Genomic DNA, 25,350 nt, shown 5'->3' on the forward strand with positions numbered 1-25,350 from the left:
CATTGCTAGCGAGAAGCATTTGCACATAAAAGCCAAATGATTAATAGGAATAAATATCGGGCATGACCGTTTTTCATCGTGTTCAACTGGTTGCCTCGGCATAATCAAGATCATTACTATTATTACTATTGCTATTATTGATTTTTCCCTGATAAAAGTCATTCTCTTTGAAACCTTGCCTGCCCTAGTTGTTCCATTCTCAAAGCTTTTAAAAACTTGAAGTCTCAAGGTATGTGACCAGTTGGAACTTGTTGAATCTTGCAGCCGGTGATTTATGTTCAGAGTTTTGATTTGGCTCAATGAAAAGATTTTCATTCATAGCCCCCGGCTCTCCAGACAGATGGAATTGCTGCTCCATTGAAAAAGGAAAAGGGGGTGACTTGCCTTGTTAGGAATTTTTTTAAAGCGCCACAGTGCCTAGATGCCTGCTTTGTCTTCCCTTCAGGGTGGCTGGCATTCTTCTGCCTCCGCCACCCCTCCTTTTTTTTTTTTTTTTAACCACACTGAAGTTGTTTATTCTTTTTGGATGAAGTCTCAGATAGGCTGCTGGGGATGTGTGCTTCAATTGAGGGGGCCTCTTCCCCATTGTAGCTATGTCAGGTCTAATTCATCTCACCGAAGCCCCCTTGTTCTGGAGCGTTCAATAGTGCAAGATGAGGCGATGAAGGCTGACAATGATGCCACGCTCTTCACTTGCGGGCATCCAATTACAGCCAAGAGGGGCCCCCTGATTAATATGCTGAAATTAGTGGTCTCTGCCACAAATAATTCCTTGTTGGGTCGCAACAAAAAAAGTCTGTCCATGCAGCTTATTATGGGAACGTGGGGTGGTTATGGGGACAGACACAAACTGGTCATTTAAACTTCATTAACACTTTTCCCATCTCAGAAAGAAAGAGTGGGACCAGGAATTCATGTTCTGGTTTATTGCCATTTTGAAAGGGAGGTGTTTTTTTAATGGATTCCTGAAGGTCCTTGTGGGATCTTAATATGATCTATGATGGATCACTAGCAGCAGTTCAGACCTCTCCAAAATAAGAACCTTATTTTAAGAACATTAAGAACATTAAATAGTATTTAATAAATATTACATATATTGGCTATGTATATTGCCTGTATGTGAATTCTGGGAGTTGTAAAGCATCAAGAGTGGAAAAACTGCCTGAAGGAATCTTTGCATACCTTATGGGCTGCTGTGTTGGAAGCCACAACTGATTTAGGTGGCCACATTTAATGTTCCCAGAGGTGATGCCATGTCAACGTCACTACTTTGTGAGCTGCAGTGGCCTTCAGCAGGCTTCCATATTCAATTCAAGATGTTAGATACCACAAAAATCACCCTTCAAGGCACAGGATCATGTTATTTTTGGAGCTACCCATCTGATATTCTCTGCCTGTCCTATAAAAATCTGTCAGGATGAACAGGTGTGCTTTTGGTCCCTCTATGAAACAGTGTCATTTGATGGGACCCACAGGATGGGCCACCTCTGGTGATGGGCCTGTCCTGTGGAACAGCATCAACTTCCCCCTACGCATACAAAATTTGGATGGTCCCACCCCTGTGGAATATATGGCTCTTTTCCTCGGACCAGGATATTAAATAATCTTTTTTTTTTTTACAAAGGTTAAAAAAAATATGGTTGGCCTTTGAAGTATTATGTCTATTTTATTTTGTCATTTTTGTTTGCTTGAATTTAAACTGATATTAATTGCCCAAAGTAACAATTGTGAGCTAGGTAGGCATACAAATTGATTAAATAAATAAATTTAGTATGTAATTTTACACCTTCAGAATGGGCAATTGCATGTTACGCTTGTAAATATTATGAATTGCCGTCGCTCTTCAGGTAAAGGACCAGTATTAAGTGCAGGTTGTCCTCAGTCAGAATGTTAACTTGGAATTGTTGCTTTCATTGAGAGACAAAAAATTAATTCCTTTCACTGATGGAATAGATCTGAAAGCCAGCTGGGTAACTTTGGGGCGGTCATTCTCTCAGCCAAATCCGTCTCATAGCGTGGTTGTTATGAGGAAAATAGGAGGAAGGAGTATTAGATAAGTTCACTGGCTTGAGTCATTTAATTGTTTTAAAAATAATAGCAGAATACACACATACTCATTCTCTCTCTCTTTCTCTCTCTCTCTCACACACACACAAGCTTGTGTGTGAGAGAGAATCAAATGAAAAGTCCTTCCTACTCTATTCCAGAAGAAGGAGGATTCAATAGATCAAATATGTTTAATTAATAGATAATTGGAGGTGGAATGTTGAAAGAAGTCTCATTTAAGATTTGCCATTTTGATGTGTCCACTTTTTAAAAAAAAAAGAATTACCATGATGCAATGTGATAAAATGCTTATATGTATCCATAAGTGACATATGCCAGTGGTGGCGAACCTATGACACAGGTGCCAGAGGCGGCGCCATCGCCCCAGTCCTAGGCCTTCAGCTGTGTTTTATAAAACCTTTTTGTTTTAGGCCTCCCGCCGCCGTGTACAAAAAAAAAAAAGGTTCAATCAATCAGTCAATTTCAACTTCTCACGGGAAAAAAAGATCTTGCAAAGTTGGAATTGATTGAACGTTTTAGTCCCACCCAGTCTGCTGTTACTACTGCAGCCATGCCACCCAATGGGCCACACCCACCCGGCACCTGACGATGCATAAGTGGGTTTTGGGTTGCAGTTTGGGCACTCGGTCTTTAAAAGGTTCACCATCACTGACATATGCTATTTCAAAAGTCATTAAAAATTGTATATCAAAACTATTCAAAACGCAGCTCTTCAGATCATTTGGAGGGTATCCAGCAGCATAGAGCTGCATTGCAATAATTAAGGAATTGTCCAGATTTATTTACAGGTTGCTAAGATTATTTCTTAAGCTGATGCTAATAGGATAGCAAATATTAATTAGATATTAAAGCTTGTTCCACTTCTTTAGCCCTGGTCAGATGTAAGCGTGAATCAAATTCTCCTTCTTAGAAGGAATTTTAGCTTAAAAGTGCAAATGATTACTTTTGTTGTTGTAAGAAGGAATAACATTTTCGATGGCAGTTACAGGCCAATCAATCACAGGAGTGGTTTTATACCAAGACCTACAGCAATGCAGTTTGGAAATTGGCCCAGGTTCTTGTCAGCAGGGTATCACATCAGAATGTAACTGATTATCTGCCAATTTGTGGGACCCCCTTCACTTAGCTACACTATCCTTATTGCCATGCTAGCAGGCAGTTGCTGATAAGAGAAAAGGTTGAAACAGCCTTTTCAAAAGGAAATGTTTAAACATACTGTATTTACTTACAGGTTGGAGGATATTGTAATCTTTCTTAGAGATGATTAAGATTATGTGATGAGGATACCTCATCCCCTACCAACAGGATATGTTACTTGGAGTGCAAGAATACATTTGATCAAGTTCTTTTATTCTGAGTAAATAGATAATTGGTATGGAAGATGATGTGTTGCATAACACTCACAAAGAAAAGAATACTTGATTAAAAAATGGGAGAATTTCTAGAAATAGTGTGGACAAGGTCAAGATCTCCACACTGTCCTGGTTTCACCAGCAAACTCATCATCAAAAGATAAATGATACTCAATTTTCAGAGAAGGATTTTCAATAAAAAAAAAAAACATGTTCAAGTTTCAACCCATTGCTCACGTTTGATGAGATAAGACCTGCCCAGTAATTCTCATTCTATTTTTTGGGAGGCTGTCAAATATAGGCTGCAGAATTCCACACAACCACTAGGTGGCAGCAACAGTTTATTTACTGCCATCCAGTGTTCTAGAAGATTTTTTGTAACCCAGATCTGTATGTCCTAACATAGCTACCAAACACTTTGTCATTTACAGACGCTATTAATGTAAGTTTACATTAACTTTTGGCTGATTTACTTGGGATTATTTATAGGAGACCAGAAATAATCCAGGGAAGTGTTCTAGGAATAATATAAATGCCTGTGAATGTTAGAATAGGGTTTTCTTTGTTTTAAGTTATCTCAGGCTGCACCTTTAAATTGTCTACCATTTCAGTATTGCCTTTATTTTATTTGCATACACAATGGTTCGTATGTCTGTTTCTTTTTTCCCTCAACAGATGTTAAGTTTATTTCAAACCCACCTTCCATGATTGCAGCCGGTAGTGTGGTAGCAGCAGTGCAAGGTCTTCACCTTGGAAACACTAATTCTTTTCTCTCTTATCAATGTCTCACACCTTTCCTATCAAAAGTTATCAAATGTGATCCGGTAAGTGATTCTTGATCCTCAAGTGAATCTATTTTGCTGTCACTGAATTCTGATTTGTATTTAAATTGATAACTGTGTACCTCTAACAAGGTGTTTGCTCTGTTTGTGAATTCCAGTTGTGGAAAGGCTGAAAGGCTGCTTTATTTATTTAATCATTCACTTATTTATTCATTCATTTAGTTTGTATGGCTGCCCATCTCGGCAATTGACTCTGGGCAGCAAACAATTTTAAAATAAATGAAAAACAAACGTCCGTTATAAATATCAAAATGAAAAAACAGCAGTTGAGGAGAATGTTTCACAGTAAGTCACCTTGTCTTCTGCAGTGTTTTTCAAATACATTAATAATCAGATGCATTAATATATTGTGTGGGATAAAAAACATCACTCAGTGTAAACTTAAGCACTAAGAAAGAGTAAAGGGCGCCTATGTTGGTTTGGTTTAAAGGTAATTGAACTGCAGAAGAAAGCAGCACTTAAAATAGAAGGAACGTAGTTACGGCAATGAGCAAACTTAATAGTATTTTAATTTATGTACCGTAATTACAGTGAAGATTCCCTCCACAACTAAATGGTTAAAAAGGAGAAGACTCCATTCCTAAGAGTATTCTAATTATATAATTGGTTTACTACTAGAGAGCCTCTTCAGAAAATAGTGCTGAATTACTTCTCCCTCAGCCTCCCTTTATTAAAATGCCAAAAAATATATGTCCCATAATTTTGTGAAAACATGGATGGTCGTTTTCCTGCTTCCCCCACCCCAAAACTTCCTGAGGATGCTCATCAGTAACTGGTGAGCAATAAACCTTTCATGAATGAATGGGTAGGAAAGGAGCCTATAAGGGAGACCTAAAGTCAATGATCCATGCCATAATGATGTGTGAACTTAAGACAGAATTTAACTTTGTTTTGGAACAATGAAAACCCAGTATATAGTTGCTTGAAATAAGTTCTTGTGGGGTATCCAAATGTCGACAATGTATCAAATTGAATCAACCTTATGGTTTTGCATTCAAATCTTGAGCATACAGCTAAAACCATCATATAGCCTTAAAATATTGCTACTATCCAGCTACTCTGGATAACAGTTGTCCCAAAGTGTCTTTATTACCAGGAGTAAGAGCATTTTAAAATAAAAATATAGTATATATTAATAGAAGACCAAATTTTGAAGATCCTTCTCACAGGACAGCTAGTAATGGCATAGTGTGGAGAGGAGGAGACCAACTAAGAAACCCTTACTTCTCTCTTTTTCAGGATTTTTTTACTCTGAGCAGGTTCTGAGGTGCCCATTGTATGTCCCCCCCTTTTCTAAAGTCTTTCTCTGAGAATTGTGGATAGAGAACAATCACAGACCCTCCTAAACATATTAAGGGCTCACAAGGAATAATATTTTGAGGCAATTTGATGGCCATCTTTGTTTCATCACTAGATTATGGATAGATTTATTACGGTATTTCTCAAATACTTCTCTTACACACACACACACACACACACGATTTTTTGACATGGATTGAGGGCAAAGTTTTATGAGGATTATGTGCATTTAGTGTAAAAAACCAGGAACCACAATTTGTCTCTCCAGAATTATCAATTAAGTGTGCAGGAGAAGAGTGGCTAAATAGAGGTTGCTAGGGCAAGCAGCGTATATAGTTCAAAATGCCATTTTTGGGACAACTTTTTGCTACCTTGTAGGCCTTCAACATGCTTCCCAATTGAGACCAAATGGGTTCCATAAAGATGTGTTTAGTTTAATAGAAATTGCATTCCACTGACAGAAAGGCAGTGTATTTTGGGGTCACAGATTTAGGCTCCGTCAGACCAGGCTTTGTTAATAGTCATTTTGTAATGTTGTGAATTACTCATAGTTTTCTCTATTTGAAGACTGTCCTCTGTCCTCCATAGTCTTCATTACCGGAATGAAAAATAATCAAGCATGGAAAAAATATGCTTTAGTGCTACTGTAGTTTGAGTTTGGATAATAGTGCTAAGAATCCGATTCATTGCTAACCTACAGGGCACTTTATGCAGAATTCCACGGTTTTTTTAATATTCCAAAAGTATTAAATGTAATTATGTAGTGGCATAGGTTCTAGCCCGCTGATCAAGTGTACATGTGCAGGGTTAGTAAGCCTGTGTTATTGGTGTTTCTCCCCCTTTTCCAACTGGTACCCCACCCCACATGGCACTCTTATCCTTTGCAGTTTCCACATCAGATTATGGCAGCCCTGCTAAGAATGTTCTTTCTGAAAGCCTATATGGGTTCAAAATGTAGTGTTTAATTTAGCCAAAATTGATGAAAGTTTATTCAGTTCCTTTTATCAAAGTTTCTGAAAGCAGGACTTGTGAATTAAGCAGTTATTTTTGATGATATGCAGAGATAGTGCTTAATATATAGAGAAGTCTTTGTCTGCAACTTCATCAGCTATTCTCAAATTTCATATATTTTAATGGAATGAGGTTTTTTTTAAAAAAGACATCTTAAAATGTTCATTTTTCAATTGTGTGAATTTTCCATGGAAATCTTGGGCTGTCTGAAATGTTCAGATAAGAGAGCAGAATTGTTCTAGCAATTCACAAGCAGTTTAGTTCTTTCCTTTTCTGGAGAATTAGCAGAAACGGCTTACTATATTGATAATAGCATGGTAGGCAACATGGTACCTGCATGGACCACTGTTAATCCTGGGGTCTGAAATAGTGCCTGCTAAAATCCTTTGCAAGGTGACTTTTTAAAAATGTTTTTCTAGTAAAATATAATGAGAAGCTAGCCTATTGAGAAGTGCTGTGGAGTCATGATGATGATGTTACAGAGTAGAGAGCATCTTGCAGGGGTCACTTTCTGAGCAGTGACTGTTTTGGAATTGGCCAAGTCTACCATATGGTAGCCATTTTGTGAACAGCCATGTCTTCAGTAGAAGCCATTTTGCCCCGACGCTCATTCTCAAAATTCCATCTTGAGTTCAAAAGAAAATCATATTTAAGCATTCTTGATTCCTACATTTATGTTAGACCTGTCACATGACATGTTTCTGACCACTTCCATAATGACGTGATCAAGGGCAAAGCTTCCTTTTCAAAGAGGAGCTTTATCGCTGAGAACAAAGGGCCTCAGTCTATGGATTTCATTCAACCTGAGGAAGATGTTTTCCACTTCACCTGGAAAGGCGCACTACTCATAGAAGAGCTGTTTTAATTTTAGGCTAGAGTGCCATATTCTTATAAAAAGAGAAAAACTAAATCCAATGATTCTTAATTAAACTCTTACCCAGGCACATGAGATCTGCTTTTGAACAGCCTTCTCCAACCTGGTGCACCTAGATGTGTTAGATTTCAAACACCATAATCCCTTTAGTTATTACAGTACTGTGCGAATCTGCTAATCTAGACCTAAGCCTTTATAAAAAGCATCAGCAGTTTTCTCAACATTCAGACATTTTTGGACCCAGCTCATGATAATTTAGAAGTCATGTGACAGGACTTTGAAGGAGCTGTGACTCATAGCAAAATAGTTGTATTCACAGTAACTCTATTTTTTTTTTATCAAAACAATGACAGGATGATCTCATTTGTTTCTTGATGATTTTGTTGTGGTTATTTAGATAAATATAAGATAAATTAGAAATGGTAGAATATGAATTAATATAGTTTCTAAAACATGTATGTGTGCATATTTATTTCTGGCATAACATTCAGGCAATCTTTATTTTGGTCTTTGACCAGTATAATACAATTATCATATAGCTTTGCCATTAAAAGTCTGAGTAAGAAATTCAGAATGTAAAACATGCTGTATTCCTCAAGTAATTCCATTTGAACAATGTGAAATATATTTCCAGCTATACCTACGATAGATGGCTAAGGATTTGAGGGTTTTGTAATTAAACATTTCCTTTTAATTAAAAAAATGCACTGTTTAATAGCATCTGAATTTAATTCCTTTATGGTTCATATTTATATTGTTAGGACTCCAGTTTCCCATTTTGCTTTTATCTGAGGTAATTAGAAGTCAGATAACCATAGTAAGGCCTCTTGAACTGTCTTCCATCAATTTGGCTTGTCCGCCTCATCATTAGACCATTTTCACACCTTCAGATAAATGTCAGGCAAAAGTCAGTTTGATCAGGTTTCTGTGTTATTTCTTAATAAATTGGACTTCGTCAGCTCTCCTCAAACCATAGAATATTTTGTTTGTATTCCAAATAACTAATAAATGTTAAAGCTGCCTCTCTTTTTGATGTTTTCTGTTTTAACCTAAGCATGTTTATTTTTAAAATGTTTTAAGTTACCATATGATGTTGCTGCTTGAAATCTTTCCTTTCCTGCCATAGTACTGAGGAAGAAGCATGAAAGAACAGCCACCCTTTCTATGCACCATCCTCATGTACTTTATCAGAATCTAAAAATAATATATTTTATATCCTGGTCATGAAGTTTGGAGAATGAAATTGAAGTCTCTCTTTATGTAATTCTGAGACATTATATTGTTATATTATATTTATATTATATTATATTTGTTATATTATATTATTATTATATTTATTATATTATTATTATATTATATTGATAAAGGTATCTTCTTCCTCCTCAAGCAGCAGTTATGTGAGAACCAAGCATAGGAGGTTTATCCACTGATCACTTTGAGCCTATATGAAATAAAATCATGATAGCTATACTATAGTGGGTTTGATATACTCTCTGCTTCAGTATATCTTTGCATATGAGCCTGTCTAATTGTACAGGAGATAATTGGAAGCCATATATTTAATGTACATATCATTTTAGTGACTGTTGTTCAGGTTGCCTAGGTATGCATATAGGCCATATACAGATGTTACTTACATCCAACATTCACAGGTCTTGGGTCAAGTAGAATGAAGTGATCTTGGTTTAAATACAGGTTTAATTCACAAAATTGCATGATACTTTATATTTTATAACTGGACTTCATGAGACTTTGGGCAGCTTAGATAAATTAAAAACAAAACTATTTGATAACACAAATAAATAAGATTATGTAAAAATAATCAGTACACAGAACTGATAACACAGTACAGCAATAGAAGAGCCCTCTAATAAATTATGATCCCAGAGCCTAAGGAAAGAGAATTATTGATGCACTACAGCATTTATACAATTTAGCAATTAGAAATTCATAAATATGATCTTTTGAAAAATGATTTCCCTTTTGAAAAACGGTTTCCGGTTAGAATAGTATACTCTCGTGTATTGCTTTCTTTGTTAATAGAAGCAGGGATTAACAATTTTAATTATAGCAATAGCACTTGGACTTACATACCACTTCATAGTACTTTACAGCCCTCTATGCAGTTTACAGAGTTAGCATATTGCCCCCAATAATCTGGGTCCTCATTTTGCCAACCTTGGAAGGATGGAAGGCTGAGCCAGTGAGAATTGAACTGCTAGCAGCTGGCAGTCAGCAGAATTAGCCTGCAAGTACTGCATTCTAACCACTGCATCACCATGGCTCTTGTCTTGGTGGTGTAGTGGTTATTATATTGTTGTCTTAATACAGCTCTGGCTCAACCCAATATAATATATATATAATAGTTTCTCAAGAAGAGGATTCCATAGACATGGCCTCTGAAATTGCCACTGCCAGCCATAAATTTATATTGTCATCTCTTTTAGTTCCCCCGATACCCAATACCCTTTTCAGAATATGTGCATTACACAAACGTTTAGGATGCTGTATCCCAGATATGGCTCCCTACCACCCTTGTTCATGTTTTCTGATATGCAGAAAAATTCAGAGGGCATCTTGTGTTTTACTTTATGATGGCTTGGGAGAAAATAAGTTGCAGTGTACTTGCTACTTCCAAGATTCCTCATTGAGTTAAATCCAGATTTAAGCCATAAGTTAAAGGAATAGAGTTTGAACTAATCATAATCTTTCTCTCATCCCCAACTCAAACTCCAAAGGAAGATTGGAGTCCTTGCTTAATAATGGTAATTGGGAACAGAATTTCTGTAGTAAAGCAAAATGGTTATAAACTGTAATGACTGCACCACTTAGCAACAGCTGTCCCCAGTTACTGTTTAAGTGAGACACTAGTCATTAAGTGAGAACCTCACGTAATTGCAACTTTCTTTCCTAGCTCAAGCATAGGTAGGAGTGCTTCCTGAAGTGCAATGGGATAGAAATGAAATCCAGTTTTATTACTAAGAGGAAAACCACAAAGGGACAGTTTACTCCTTGATAGTGTATTGACCTGTAAAACACACTATGAAAGTGATAGGCCTATTATTTTACTTACAGTTGGCAGCTGGTCTTTAGGTTTGGGAATTTTTTCTTCATTGTCAATCACATGGGTATGTATTCATCCTAGACAATTCACTGAATTCCAACAGAGAACTTAGGAAGATAACATTTCACACTTGATTAGTCAGGAATAGAACCATGAGAGAAATATGTATCCTGTTTCCCTGAATGGAATTGCTGAATATGGCGTATAGTTACGGTTGAGGCAACCTTGGAACTTTCCCAGACCGTGAAAGCAAAAAGAAGCAGGGAGAGGGGGAAGGGAGGAGAGAAGAAAAAATATGGTGGAAGTCTTCCCTTTACACTTTTTTTTTTTTTGGAGATGAAATTTATGGATATTTAAAGAGGGATATATATATGATCAAAAGTGTTATTTCATATAATGGACATCCCATCTTCATGTCTTTATTGGGAAAAGCCAAGAGCAGAGAAACTGCATGGGATAACGACTTTTAAGAGATGGGGTATTTCTTTTTGCTAGTTAAAATACTGAATCTCTGTCAAGAGGAAATATTACACTAGAGTTTAAATCAGTAAAGGTCAAGGGTTATTTGTTTTCAGTGAGCTGTAACTGATGGTCTGATCTGCTTAGAGGTAGGATTAACCTCCCTCTCTCTCAGAAGAGCCTTGCAGGGAATTGTAAGCTTGGATTTTTAATCTTATTTTATCCCAATGCTATGTGGTAGAGAAAGTTCTTGTGGCAGTAGAATCAGTGAAAAGCTGGTAGATCACCCAAGAAGCCTCTGAAGGCAGAACCGAAACAGAAAAGAAAGAAAACAGCAGGCAGGTCACCATCTCAGGAGAGCAACATTCATTTTCAGTCATGCACATCCTAACACTTTTGACGGCAATTTATCATGGAAGACTGGGTTCGCCACAAGAGCTAGTGCATGTCATAGGTTAAATCAGAAAAGGCAATCCCAAAAGAAAATTTCAAAGTTCTTAATGCATAGGGTTAAATATGTTGAGACAATGTTTGTTAGAGACAGGAATAAACAGGGAGCTAGAGAAGTTGAGTAAACTACTGTGGGATTGTTTACTTTGTGCATTTAAGGTAACTGTTATCACAGTGGTTGAAAAAGGTGTTATACCAGCACACATGAATATACCTGTTGGTGGCCGTTTGCTATGTTTAATTGCTAATTGAGATTGCATATTTCTATCAGAGAAATTCCAGATCCACTGTAGAATCAAGGAAGCAACTTATGCCATCAAATGTATATGCTGAAATACATAGGTGATTCTTTGAGAAAGACATTTGGTCTTGTTTGTTTTGTTCTTTTTAATATACCTTACAGAAAACCGCCTGATTCTCTCCAATTGCATTTTTCTGTAATGGATATCTCCAGTTATTTTGTTACGGTGAATCCATTTGAAATCTTGAGGGTAGGTTGTAGGCAACCTCACCGAATGGCTGCCGAGTGGGAGTACTGCCCAGTGTGAAAGAATAACTGCCGCGAGGGGCAAAACTGCTGTTACGTCATTTGCTGCTACTTTTTCCATTACTCCTTTTTACATTTCCTCTATTTTCTAGACAGTCAGGCAAACTTACGAAAAAACATTGGACTATGGCCATCTTTCAAGGTTCTGGTCTCCATTTGAAGATAAAGACTGCAGTTTTCTTCTGTGTCAAGTGTCCTTTTTTAATGATTTTTTTTTACAAATATTGAGAATCAGATAGATGGAAGGACACCAACAGAGATTTTCTATAGGTCCATTGGTGCTGGTGAATCTCAGTTTGGTTCCCCAGTTCATTTTCAGCAGTCGTGATTCTTTCCCATGCTTTGGGAGGGATATCAGACATTGTAATCCAACATACCTAAAATATGTTCAATCAGGAGACGGCTTTGAAGTCACTATACAGATAGTCCTCATTCAGCAACTACAGACTCAAGACTGGCAACCTGATTGTTAAGCAAAATGTTTGCTTAGGGAAACCATGGGGGTGCTTATAATAATTCAATTTTCCTTTGCTTTACAGACCTGTGAAGGTTGTAATTATGAGGATTGGTCACAAAATTACTTTTTCATCACTATTGTAATGGTGAATGGTCACTAATTAAAGCAGTCACTAAACAAGGACTACCTATAGTACATGTATGAAATGCAATGGGGCACCAAGACAGTATCTTCAGAATTGAGAAACTTGTTTTTAGAATAAAATTACAACTTGGCAGTTTGTTATTATACTTGCATGATAGCTTGATTTGGTAGTTTTGAACTTTCAGGTTCATGGACTCTTTGTTTTCCTACAGTTGAAAATTAATTGTGGAGCAACAAGCATTAAAAAAGAAACTGCCATTTAATTTCTAACATATAGAAACATTCCTAGGCACAGTTGTTCAAATGAACTTTATTTTTGGTTGGAAACTGGAACTAAATGCCAGAAAATGCCCCCCGCCCCAAAAAAAATCTCAAATCACAGTCACGACTGCAGGATGCTGCAAATGGCTGTAAAGATAGGCTGGTTGCCAAGCACCAAAAGCCATTCATGTGAGCACAAGGAGATAACTGTCGTAACTTCAAAAACAAGTTGTAGGGAGCTTTGGGGAGCTCCATTGTAACTTGAACAGTTGCTAAGTGATTGGTTGTAAGTCAAGGACTACCTCTACCTGCTGTTATCTTGACAATGGCTATTGTCCTGTTAATTTTGATTCCATTTTTTATTCGCTCATAGTTGAAATAATATTGAATAATAATGAATTTGATTCATTATTTGATATAGAATATGATTATGAATAGACTTATGATTATGAATAGACTTCTGAAAGCTTCTGAATCTTAATTTTTTATTTTTATGAATTGTAGGAAAATCCTACAAGAAGCACCTCTATCCTGGTGCTTCTTGACCTCTCAGCGGCTTTCGATACCATCGACCCGTCGTCTCGGAGAGGTGGGGTGGGCGGCACCTTATTGTGGTGGTTCTCTTACTTCTCTGACAGGTCGCAGTCGGTGTTGGCGGGCGGAGAGAGATCGACCCCTAGGCACCTCGATCATGGGGTGCCTCAGGGCTCGGTCTTGTCCCCCCTCCTTTTTAACATCTACATGAAACCGCTGGGTGAGATCATTCGGCGACACGGGGTGAGGTATCATCAGTATGCGGATGATACCCAATTGTATATCTCCACCCCGTGTCCTTTCAGTGAAGCAGTCGATGTGATGTGCCGGTGCCTGGAAGATGTGAGGGTCTGGATGGGGGTGAACAGGCTTAGACTCAACCCTGACAAGACCGAGTGGCTCTGGGTCTTGCCTCCCAAAGGTCAACTGGATGGTCCATCATTAGTCCTGGGGGGGCAAATTTACCTCCCTCAGTGCAGGCACGCACTTGGGTGTCCTCCTGGACTCACAGCTAAATTTGGAACAACATCTATCGGCTGTGGCCAGGGGAACCTTTGCCCAGGTTCGCCTGGTGCACCAGTTGCGGCCTTATCTGGACCGAGAGGCTTTACTCACAGTCACTCATGCCCTCGTCACCACAAGACTGGATTACTGTAATGCGCTTTACATGGGGCTACCCTTGAAGAGCATTCAGAGGCTGCAGTTGGTTCAGAATGTAGCCTCGAGAGCGATTGTGGGCGCGCCAAGGTACGCCCACGTGTCACCTATCCTCCGCGAGCTGCACTGGCTTCCTGTGGGTCTCCGGATGCAATTCAAGGTGTTGGTTATCACCTTCAAAGCCCTTCATGGCATAGGGCCAGGTTACTTACAGGACCGCATACTGCCGCACAGTTCCCAGAGACCGGTGAGGTCCCAGAGATTGGGCCTCCTTCAGGTCCCGTCGGCCAGACAATGTTGGCTGGCGGGCCCTCGGGGAAGGGCCTTTTCTGTGGTGGCTCCGACCTGGTGGAATCAACTTCCCCCCGAGGTTCGAACAACTCCCACCCTGCCGGCCTTTAAGAAAGCCGTTAAAACTCTCCTGTTCTGGCAGGCCTGGGGCTGATGTCCCCGGGGGGGGGCGGGACATGATTGGACTTGCGGTATGATTGAATTATTTTATTGTCGTATTCTCGATGATTGTTTTAATTTTGTACGCCACCCTGAGTCCTTTGGGATTGGGCTGCATATAAATAAATTAAATAAATAAATAAATTAGTATGTCTGTCTGATTTAAAACACTTTGTATATATTTTTACTTTGAGATAGTAGATAATTATCTTAGTATTTTACATTGGTTCCTCCTGTGCGCCATTCCAACTTCCACCTTTACCTTTTTAAGGTAAATCTTCTGGAAGCATGAAACCTGTGCATGCTGATCTCTAAAATTTTTATTTACATCAGAAAAAACACCAGTCATATGGCTCTTTATTCAAAGATAGGAAGTTAGCATTTTGCAATGAAGGCAGGCATTGTTCCTCTATTTAGAATGGTGGCAAGAAACAGTCTGGAGTTGCTTGCAAGGTCTGCTGATTAAAAAGATTGCTTAACTTTTCTGTCTTCGGCCTTTTGAGTCAGTGTCTCCAAATCATATATGTGGCCAAACCCTTCCTGTGGTCAAATATGGATGGATGGATGGACAGATACTATGTGTGTACTTTTACATACCACTTTCAACCAAAAGGTCCAAAGTTTTTGAAGAAAGATAGTATCAATAACTATTGAAGACTATCTCCAGTGAAATTGGAACTGGGCCTTTAAGTTAGGAGAATGGAGGTTGGGATCCTTTGATGCTAGGATGACATTTGCCAATGGAATGAATTCCTTTCCTCCTTAACAGAGCAAGGAAAAAAATCCCATTGTATAGATGGAAGCCATGGTATTTAACCCTTTGTTTGGAAGAATATGATAGCTCCAAGTATTTCTAAAGAAAATTATATTGTCCTTCCCCTGCCCTTTTCTCTTAAACATCTACAGGATTGTTTACGAGCCTGCCAAGAACAGATTGAATCTCTCCTTGAGTCTAGTCTTCGCCAGGCACAGCAACACAATGTATCTTCAGAAACAAAGACTGTTGAAGAGGAAGCTGATCTTTCCTGCACACCCACTGATGTTAGAGATGTGAATATTTAAGGAGGACTTCGGTGATTGGATTTACCTGGCTGTTCCAGCAAATGACAAAAGGGCATCTGAGAAGGAATTGGTATCAAGATCTCCCCAGAAAACCTTTTCTCCAGAACTTTTTATACCAGAAGGGAAAATGTTAATCATTCTTTTTTCCTTGCTATTCCTTCCTTCCATTTATCAGTTTAGCAGGCAACTCACCCTCCCTAATACCCCAATTGTCTTAAAAAAGAAAAATAAAGTAGTATCTGCATGATCTCTCTAGGAACTTGTGCTACATACAAATGTGTATGTATGCATGCATATATGTTACAGACTAGGCATTACAAGCAACACATGTCGCCAGGGGAGTATTAGATTTGTTTCTTGCATATTAAAAAGCCAACCATTTTTAAAGTAGAAGAGGGTGTTTTTAGATAGATTTTATGTGTTTGGGTTTGTGTGTGCGTTTTCCCTTTTAAAAAGCATAGCTTTAATGCAGTTCTAGGCTTTTCTCTATCTTGCTTGCTTATGCATTTAGTCACTTTATAAGTCATCTGCAAATGTTTATTTTATTCTCTTAGGTTTAGCCTCTTCACCTTATAAATGGTTAATGTAATCTTTACATTAGTATATGTTAGCATACATCATTATTATATGTTAATCTTCTCTGCCTGTGGATTGCCTGTGCATAAGCCTTCTAGAGTACCACCTTAGCATGGCCGGAGAAAGGCGTTAACATATGTTCCAACAATAAAGAGACATTGCAATAGTGACATAATATATTTTTGTAACCTTCCTATTTTTTTATAGTTACCTGTGTATACATAAAACATACTAGTTTTAACCCAAAAGATACACAGCCTACTTATGTCCAGGTTGAATCCACAGCTTATCTCTTAAAAAAAAAGTTGTAAAACCATTCCATTTCAAAGCACTTTCAGTTCATTAGGTATAGGAAATACTTCCTTTTTTGTGTGTGGGAATTTTTTCTTCAAATGGAATGGTTTGGAAATTATATATATAAATATATATATAAATATATATATATATATAAAGTGCTTGTGTGCAAACTTGGAATTGCAAAGCAAGTGCATTTAACTATGGTGTTGAGGAAAGGTGTGTTTTTTTTTGGTCTTTTTTTTTTTCACCTGAAGGTTGTATTCCAGTCAGAGAAATTGCATTCACAAAATTGCCAGGATATCTTCCTAACCATTTTGATAGAAAAGATATTTAGATGATTTTTTTTTTTTGGTGCCAACTCATTTTGTTAATATAAATTTAGGAGCCTAAAAGGTTTACCTACAGAACACATATTTTGAGTGGTCTCTAGATGTTGTACAACTGAAGGCTTTTAAACACTAAAATGTATAATTTATAGTTGAGGCTAAAAAGAATATTTATTGCAGAGGATGTTCAGAAAGGCCAGTATAATTTGTAAAATAAATCGCCCCCTTGATTCTAACAAAATAAAAAATTTCTTTTTACCCTCAATATTACAGTTTAAGTTCATCTTCCTGAGAATTTAAGACATTTTAAGATAGTTACACATTTGGCCTAGATATTTTCAAAATAGCATTAAGTATGAAAAAGGACCATAGTTAAAACTGTACAATTGGTGTACTTGAAAAAAAAAGATCTTAATCCAGTGTATTTCCCCTTCCTTTTTTTTAAATTTAGCTACAAATAGAAAATTTGCACATCTTGGCTATGTATCTATTATTGTAGAAGGTAGCTGAAGGGACGTGGACATAGCTGTTGAAGTTGATGCTTGAGGAGAATGTGATGGCAAAATGTATGTGAGAAACTGCCGCTAAGGTGTTGATTGTAAAAAAAAGAAAAAAGAAAAAAAAAGAAAAGTTTTAAAAAGGAGAAAAAAAAGGAGCAGATGCTCCCACATTTTCTGTTGAGCTGCTATGGATAAATTCCCAGCATGAATTGAAAAAAAATTAACATTGCTTTTCTGTATCTTTGTCATTGTGTTTTGCTGCTATTTTGTGGTCATTTTTTGTTTATACAATGTCATTATACTGCCATGTTATAGGTTTTAAATTTTCTCATAGAAAATTATATTATTGACATCATTTTTTTGGTAGATTTTTTTTATGTGATCAATTTTACTTAATGTGATTACTGCTCTATTCCAAAAAAGGTTCCTGTTTCACAATACCTCATACTTCAGTTAACCATGTTTAGATCAGGTTTTAATGTTTGTTCACAATGCCTCATAGTTTTACTGCAAACAGAAATGCATTGGACATTATTCTGAATGGGTCTCGGCGATTTGCAACTAATTTGTGCTTATTTTAAAACAGCAAACATTTCAGAAGATTGAGTAATGTCAGGTTCTTTTGTTAATGCGTTTTTATAAAGTGGATTCTTTTTCTGATCTGGGGTTTATTATCATAGTAGTTTTAAGCTGTGTTATTAGCCACATTTGCTATATGAAAGGTGCATTATAATATAACTCTTATATGCCTTTTGATGTTTTCCACCAGAGAGGATTCATCATGCGGTATGATAGGTTATCTTCTGGAATTAAGTATTTTGTGTGTTTAATCTGTTATGATATATTAGGGTTTTTTGTTGATGATGTTAATTATAGCATAATGCTAATTTAAAACAAAAACAGAAAGCAACACCTCTAAATCTCAAGTAAGCCAGCTAACCAAGTTGTATGGTGAAGAATAATCTAGTTGCCTGTATGCTGCTAAACCAAAACAGAATTAGAACTTCATTTTGAGGGCAATTGCAGTTAAGATCCTACCTAAAGACAACAGCCGTGTAATGCTACTAGCAGTCGCAGGACCCAGGAGGACTGGATAGATTCTGTCCACATTTCAGGAACATTTCTTACTGCTTACCTCATAGACACTTCTGTTTGTGGCATCTCTGTGTCTCTGAACCAACCAAGAAAATTCATGAGTTACTGGTTGTTAGTTTTATGATGAGAAGTGGCAGCGTGTACTGCAGATTTTTTAAGTATTGTACGTACTAAAAGGCCAAATGCTGACAAGCAGGTTCACGTGCCAACAGAGATGCTTTATTTGTCACATTGATATTACAATCTATAGAAAGCCAAGCAATTCAGAATTGTACTTTTTATATATATATATATCTATATATGTATATTGTACTTATTGTCACCATTGGTCTGAAATGCACAGTCACCAACAGACCTGTAATGTAAGTTTCCAGCAAAAGAGAAAAACCTCCCCTAAAAGACTAGAAATAAATTTGTAAAACCCACTGCTGGTTTTCTGTTTTGTTGTTCTCTATTAACAATCGTCAATGATTTGTTATGTTCTTTAGATTAGTATTTATATTTAGTGTTCAGCATACACTCTATACAATCTGGTGTTCCTTTGGGATAATGACATTTGGGGTATTGAATAAAAGTTACAGAAAGAATTTACAGTTGCCCCAAATACAGATCTATTGAGAATACTGGAACACAGTGCTTCCCCACCAGTACAGAGCTCCTACATAACTTTATTAATTTCATATAGTAGATGATGTTACTACTGGATAAATGTTACTATTCCCTATGCCACTTATAAAAAAACACTGCACTTGGCTACCTGTAACAGCAAAAAATAGACTAAAATTGAGTTCTCTGTAATGGAACTGAACTTAAAATGCTATTTCTACTCTTGTGCTCCAACAGAGCTTCCTTTCTGAATAGACCCACATTTTCTTGTTTGGTTATGCTTTTGGATTCAATTTACACAGATTCCTAATGAAAGAAGAGACAAACCACATAACAAAATTTTGTATTTGCATAAATGTACTGCTGTCTCATGGTCAAAAAGGACAGGTGAACAAACAGTAGATCAAGTGGGAGAATGCTCTGACAAAGGCTACTGATGAGCAGAGATCCAAGTCTAGATCTACCTGTCCATACAGATTGTAATTGGTCTACTTTCTGATCCAATACTTAACATTTTCTTACATAAGAGCTGCAGATAAATCCAATTTCAACAGCTAATATAGTTTTGAAGCCATCCAATATGAATATATCAGAATGTGTCCTTTTTTCATCTTAATGAAGAAGCCAGATAAGTCCTTTAAAATTCCTTTAACAAATTCAAATGAATTAATTTTTGGCTATAAATTAGGAGTCATGAATACATGGCAGAAAGCAGATTAAGAAGCATATTGGTAAGCTATGTTTATATGATGAGTCACTAGAAATCATGTTTGATGAATAGTATATTTTGCTACTTCTACAGAGGCCGTTAAAGTTCAGGGTGCACTTTATTCATAATTATGTAGTCCACATGTTTAAAGGTTAATAGGAGTTCTAAACCAATGGAGGTCATTAGTTACAGAAGTTGACTTGATCTGTAAATCAGAGTTTCAAATAAAGTAAATGGTAAATTGAAATAAATGGTGATGCTAATTTGTATTACTAAGCAACTTCCAACTTCTCTGTGTTAGACAAAAATAAAAGGTTCATTAGCTTTTGGCTCTGCAAATCAAGCCATTCTGCTTTAAAGCATAGATTATAGCTTAACTATATGAATGCAGTCAACAGTGATTAAACAAACTGGTTAAAACAAACCTTAATTCAGTCTGATGTATAAACAGCATCAGATTTTTGTTCCTACTGTCTTAAATTTATTAAAATCATCCAGAGCAACTTTTTTTTTCCAGAAAACTTACTGAAAGAAAAACAGGGCTGAACCTGGATCAGGTATCATGTTTCCCCCAAAATAAGACTGGGTCTTATATTAATTTTTGCTCCAAAAGATGCATTGGGGCTTATTTTCCGGTTAGGGCTTATATTTGGAGAAATACGGTACTAAATGCACCCCTATGGCTGTGGATCTTAACTGGGGCTTATTTTGGGCAAAATACAGTAGAATGCCAGTAGCATTCAATGCAGCACTTTCTCTGTTCAAGGATAACAAGATCTGTTCAGTTTTAGAATCACAAACTGCAACATGGAATTGCTATCTATACCATACTTTCCTTGCCTCTACCAGCTGCAGACCTGGTATCAGTAACAGATACTTATTTCACCTGCTCACCCACCCAGGCTAATATTTGTAGAGAAAGATAGGAGGAAAGAGTTACCACAGATGCTGGAACAGAAGCAGCACTGTCACTAAAAATGGTCACCAGGAGATGTTTCTAGACTATCATGCACTGTAGTATCACTGTCTGGGATAGTAGCTTACAGCCTAGTTAACTTTCAAAAGTCCAGCTATCTATATCTGCCCTGAAAATACAGTTTGAAATTGTGACTAAAATAATGGAAACCAAATGATACTCTATATTTGCAATCACTTGCAATCAGTATTTGATCTATTTCACTACCAATATTTTGTCTGACCAATCTGAAACCAAATTATTTGCATTTAAATCAAATGTAAAGAATTAACACTAATATTGGTATAAATCTGTTCAGCTTTCCTGCATTCAATTCAAAACTCTCCCACTTAGTCAGAAGGAAGATGTGTGTAAGCATTTTGCATCCTTACATGCATAAGCCTAATGCTCACTGCAAAACTGACGCATGGATGGCAGAGTACAATCCATCCCAAGCTTGGGTAGCTCAGCTTCAACTTCAAAGTACCTGTTTGGAATTTGAATTGAAATACATGGAGAATGATTGGAAGAGCATCAAAACATTTTTAGTAAAGTCGGAACACGTTCAGACTTGAAATTTCTGTTTCAAATTACATGTTTCCACTTACTATCAGCAAAACAGCACCATTAACATATAATTATCATTAGGGACAGGTTATTTTCTATATTTCCTTCCTTAGCAGTTTTTATAACTAGGAAAATCTTTTGAAACTGCACACAATAGATTTATTTATTCCATGTCACAGGAACTATCCGAGGAATTCCAACTAATCCGCTCAAGGAAAAAGCTCATCTTCCTAGTTCAGCCTTTATTATCATGTCCATCAGATGAGTTGGATTACAGTTTCAAAGTTCCCAGCCAGCACACCAATGGTCAGTCTCAGAATTATGAGTTATATTTCAACAGTCATTAAGAAGAAAGCTTTATCGACTTCCGGTCTTGCGCAGTAGCACAGCAGCCATGGGATTTCGGGGCTCTACCCTCTGACTGAATTTCTTCCTGTTAGGGGACTCTAAATAGGCCAGAAGCCGCCCCGAAGAGGCAGCAAAGAAGGAAGTCCTGCGGATCATAGAGAAATGGCGGTCAACCTGATTGGTCCAGGAGAAGCCTTCCAGAAACCAACAGGAGAAAGGCTAGCTTAATTTCAGAGTCTAGCCCAAGCTACAAGCAACAGAAGTCAAAAAGCACTATTTTAAGCTGATTGTAAACAGTGTGTTTGAATCTGGGTAAGATCATCGATTTTCTCTATCCTACTTATTAAGTTTCCTGGAAAAAATTCCCAAGAAGCAAAAAACCTCCAAATGTGAAGGAAGGGGATTTTTGCCCCACCCTTTTACTAATGGAAGCGGCAAATTAAACCTTTTAAGTAGGACCAAAACATACAGAAATGAAATGAATATAAAACCTAAATTTGGATAAGTTTAGAATTGTTGAATAGTTAAGATTCTCATTTTCAAGGCAATTTTCTATTTTGATAATTTGAAAAATAAACTGGTGCTGACATCTAGTGGTGGAGAAAGACTATGACAGCTATGGCTTTTATATAGGACTTAGCAAAATCTGGAAAAAAACTAATCTGTGCTTGTGACCTTCAAAGCTACAACAATAGAGCACAGCTGTGACAAAAAAAGAAAACAATTTGGGTTGCAGACAAAGAGAGAATTATAAACTTCAGGAAACCTTTTTGAACCTTTTTGGATTATAAATATCTACTAAACTGTGACTCTAAAGCTGTTTGCAGAGAAAAGAAAACTTCTATTCTTGTCCACTATGGAAAATCAGAGACTTGCAGAAAGAACTTATCAAGAAAAAATAAATACATTTCAAGAGGAGAATATGAGATGCTGCAACTAATTCAAACAACAATGACTTCAAACCATAAAGAAATCCAAAATAACTTTGAAAACATAAACCAATTCATCTCCAATTTAACTTTACAACAACAACAAAAATCCCAGGAAATAACAATAGCGAAGGAGCAGATAAAACAGATAACTGAACACAAATTTGAGGATAGAGACTCAAAGATGGAATTTAACACAACAAAGAAGTATGATTTAACCCAAGTGGAAAATAATTTACAAGAAATATTGGTTTTGGAAAAGGCAATTTATACTTTAAGACCACAAGACAAATTTCAGGATATGAAAAAAGACTGGTCAAAATGGACTGCAGAGACGTCAGGAATACCACTGGAACTGGAGAGACAAAAAATGATAAGAGATGCAGAGAGAAAAAGATTTTCAACCAACATGAAAGAACAAAGAGCCTCTTACAAAGATATTGTACTTGACTTATTTTGTATATCTACAGCAGTGGTTCTCAACCTTTTTAATGCCACGACCCGCAACCAGTTGTAAGTCAAGGACTACTCAACCAGTCGTAAGTCAAGGACTACTCAACTGGTGCAGCACCGTTTGCAGAATGGGACTTTTGGCGGGCTCAGCAAGGCAGAGACAGCCTGGACAATTCCTATTGGCTTTTGAAAGCCAATAGAATTAGACTCTATTCAAGAGAGTCTATTCTATTGGCTTTCAAAGCCAATAGAATAAAAGGGAGTAGCACAGCTAAGGAAAAGGGGGAAAAATGGCAGACTGCGTTGTTTGGCGACCCCCGTGAAATGGTCGTTCGACCCCAAATGGGGTCCCGACCCACAGATCGAGAACCACTGATCTACAGTGACATCTACAAGAATATGGAAAGACTGTTTGATTCAGCAGAATATATTGATTAAAGATATTGGGCAAAAGAAGGCCAAAGTGAAAATTAAGAAAATAGATGATGGGACTTATCAGAGAGAATATTTAAAAAAGAAACACCTGTTTGAATATGGTTAAAGTAAGAGAAAGATTTTGGATATGAATTTTACTTTGAGAGAGAGGAGTCCCTCAAATAATACAGTATTCTCTCTTTCTTATCTTATTTCTTGATATGAGTAATATAAAAGAGTTAGAATGGCTTATATATAAAGACATATTTTAGATATTTAAATGTGATTGATTTTAAGAAAATTACAATGGATTAAAAATGTTTTGAATAAGAGTTAAAAGATCAGATGACTAGATTTATTAAATAGAATATTTAAAGATTAAATATATTCTTAATTATGGTAAAAAAGAATGGAAAATTTTTGGAAATAAATATGTATTAGAGGAAACACGGACTTTCAGTAGTATATTATCTTTTTATCCCTCTTTACTCTTGTTCTTTTTTTTCCCTTCTTTTAGTCTTATTTATTCCTTAAGTAAGGTAAAAGTTATGGGATGGTTTACATGAGAAAAAATAGAATCAAATATTTAGTAATTAACTTTGAGAAAATCTTAACTAGTAAGAATGTTTTGAACATTGTGGGAAAAACAAATGTAAACAAGAACTGTAAACGGGATCTATGATGAGGCAACCAGAATGACTAGATAGAAAAGAAATACATTGATGTGATTATTTGCAGAAATATTAGAAAAAAAAATTATTTATAATTGTTATCTATCAAAACAATAAGAATTGTATTAACTTAAGGTTGGTAAAAGAGAACATTATGGGAAGAAGAGGAAATCAAGTAAAGCTATTATGTGGATTATAGATCATAGAAACCAATTGTTAGCTAATGTTTTTTAAATGTAAACCCAGACAACACGCTGTTTACTGAATATTAAGGTGACCATGTTAAAAAAATAAAATATATTATAAAAAAAGAAGAAAGCTTTATTTATTTTGGACACCTAATGCAAATACTATAGTCATTAAAGAAGACACTGATGTCTGGAAAAAAATTAAAAAGGCCAACAGAAAATAAGATGGATAGATACTATAACCAACGATATAAATGTGCTTAGAATTCAAAGTTACTGATAGACAATCCTGGTTAAATGGAGCTCCTCAAGTTAGGGTTTTGGAAACAATCGAAAGACTGAACAAGTCTAACAATCATAGGGCAGAAAACTGGAGGAAAGTGCTTTAGTAACAATTATATCCAATGATGGTCAGCAGAAATGTTCCTAGGCATCAGAAGGCAATTTTCTCCACATTTCCTATAGGCTGTGAGGATAGCAGTAACATCAAAACATCAGATAGGGGTTTTAATATTACTCCCAATTCCCATACTAGCATTTTTTTTCTCCTTTTCCAACCAGACATATGTAAGTATTTTGCATTTAAATGCTATATTCTGTGGCAAGCTGCTTCAGAATCATTGAAATGAAATCAGGGTAATTTTTTTATCATATTTAATACTTGACTGTATATATTAATAATCATTCACTATTTCTATTTTGATTTTACTGTGTGGAGAGTTGCATTTGTAGAAACAATCAGATTTGTAAGACGACAAATGAGAGGTATAGATGTATGCATAGAAAATAGTACACTGAGTCTTTATTTTTTTTAAGTGTGCCTAAATCTAAATTTGTTGTCCTTTTTTAAAAGAAAAAAGAAATAGCTTGTTAGAGAACAATGTGGGCATGTGTTTTTAAGCTACTGTTCATGCAGTCTGGTCAGGACTGTGTGACACAGTATACAGTGTTTTGTCATCCAAGGAATGTCTTTGATCAAGCATTTATGCAAGAAGGGGGAAGAAACCATGAAACCCTAATCCGTTCCCACAGTCCAGTAAACGTGAGCTGGACAAACACTGGACAATAGCAGTAAAGCTTGCTGTTGGAACAATAGCACCAACTAAAAAAATTAAAGACCTGCTGATTCACATTCAAAAAAGATTCCATGCAATATTGATTAGACCCTAGCTCCTGAATTATAAAC

At 36.6% G+C, this 25,350-nt stretch overlaps 1 protein-coding gene across 4 annotated transcripts in view; it reads left to right on the forward strand.

Moving 5' to 3' along the window:
• Positions 1-25,350, forward strand: part of CCND1 (cyclin D1) — a 34,304-nt gene that overhangs the window by 5,967 nt on the left and 2,987 nt on the right. For 3 of the 4 annotated variants that reach the window (XM_039361445.1, XM_039361446.1, XM_039361447.1), the window contains exon 4: positions 4,095-4,243. In XM_039361445.1, the coding sequence (XP_039217379.1) occupies positions 4,095-4,243 (149 nt within the window). Of the gene's footprint in view, positions 1-4,094; positions 4,244-15,374; positions 18,750-25,350 lie in introns of those variants that run through there. The other variant, XM_039361448.1, reaches the window with a different exon arrangement.

The sequence above is a fragment of the Crotalus tigris genome, unplaced genomic scaffold (assembly GCF_016545835.1).
Source record: "Crotalus tigris isolate CLP2741 ecotype Arizona unplaced genomic scaffold, ASM1654583v1 scf7180000019267.1258330, whole genome shotgun sequence".
Classification (NCBI taxonomy): domain Eukaryota; kingdom Metazoa; phylum Chordata; class Lepidosauria; order Squamata; family Viperidae; genus Crotalus; species Crotalus tigris.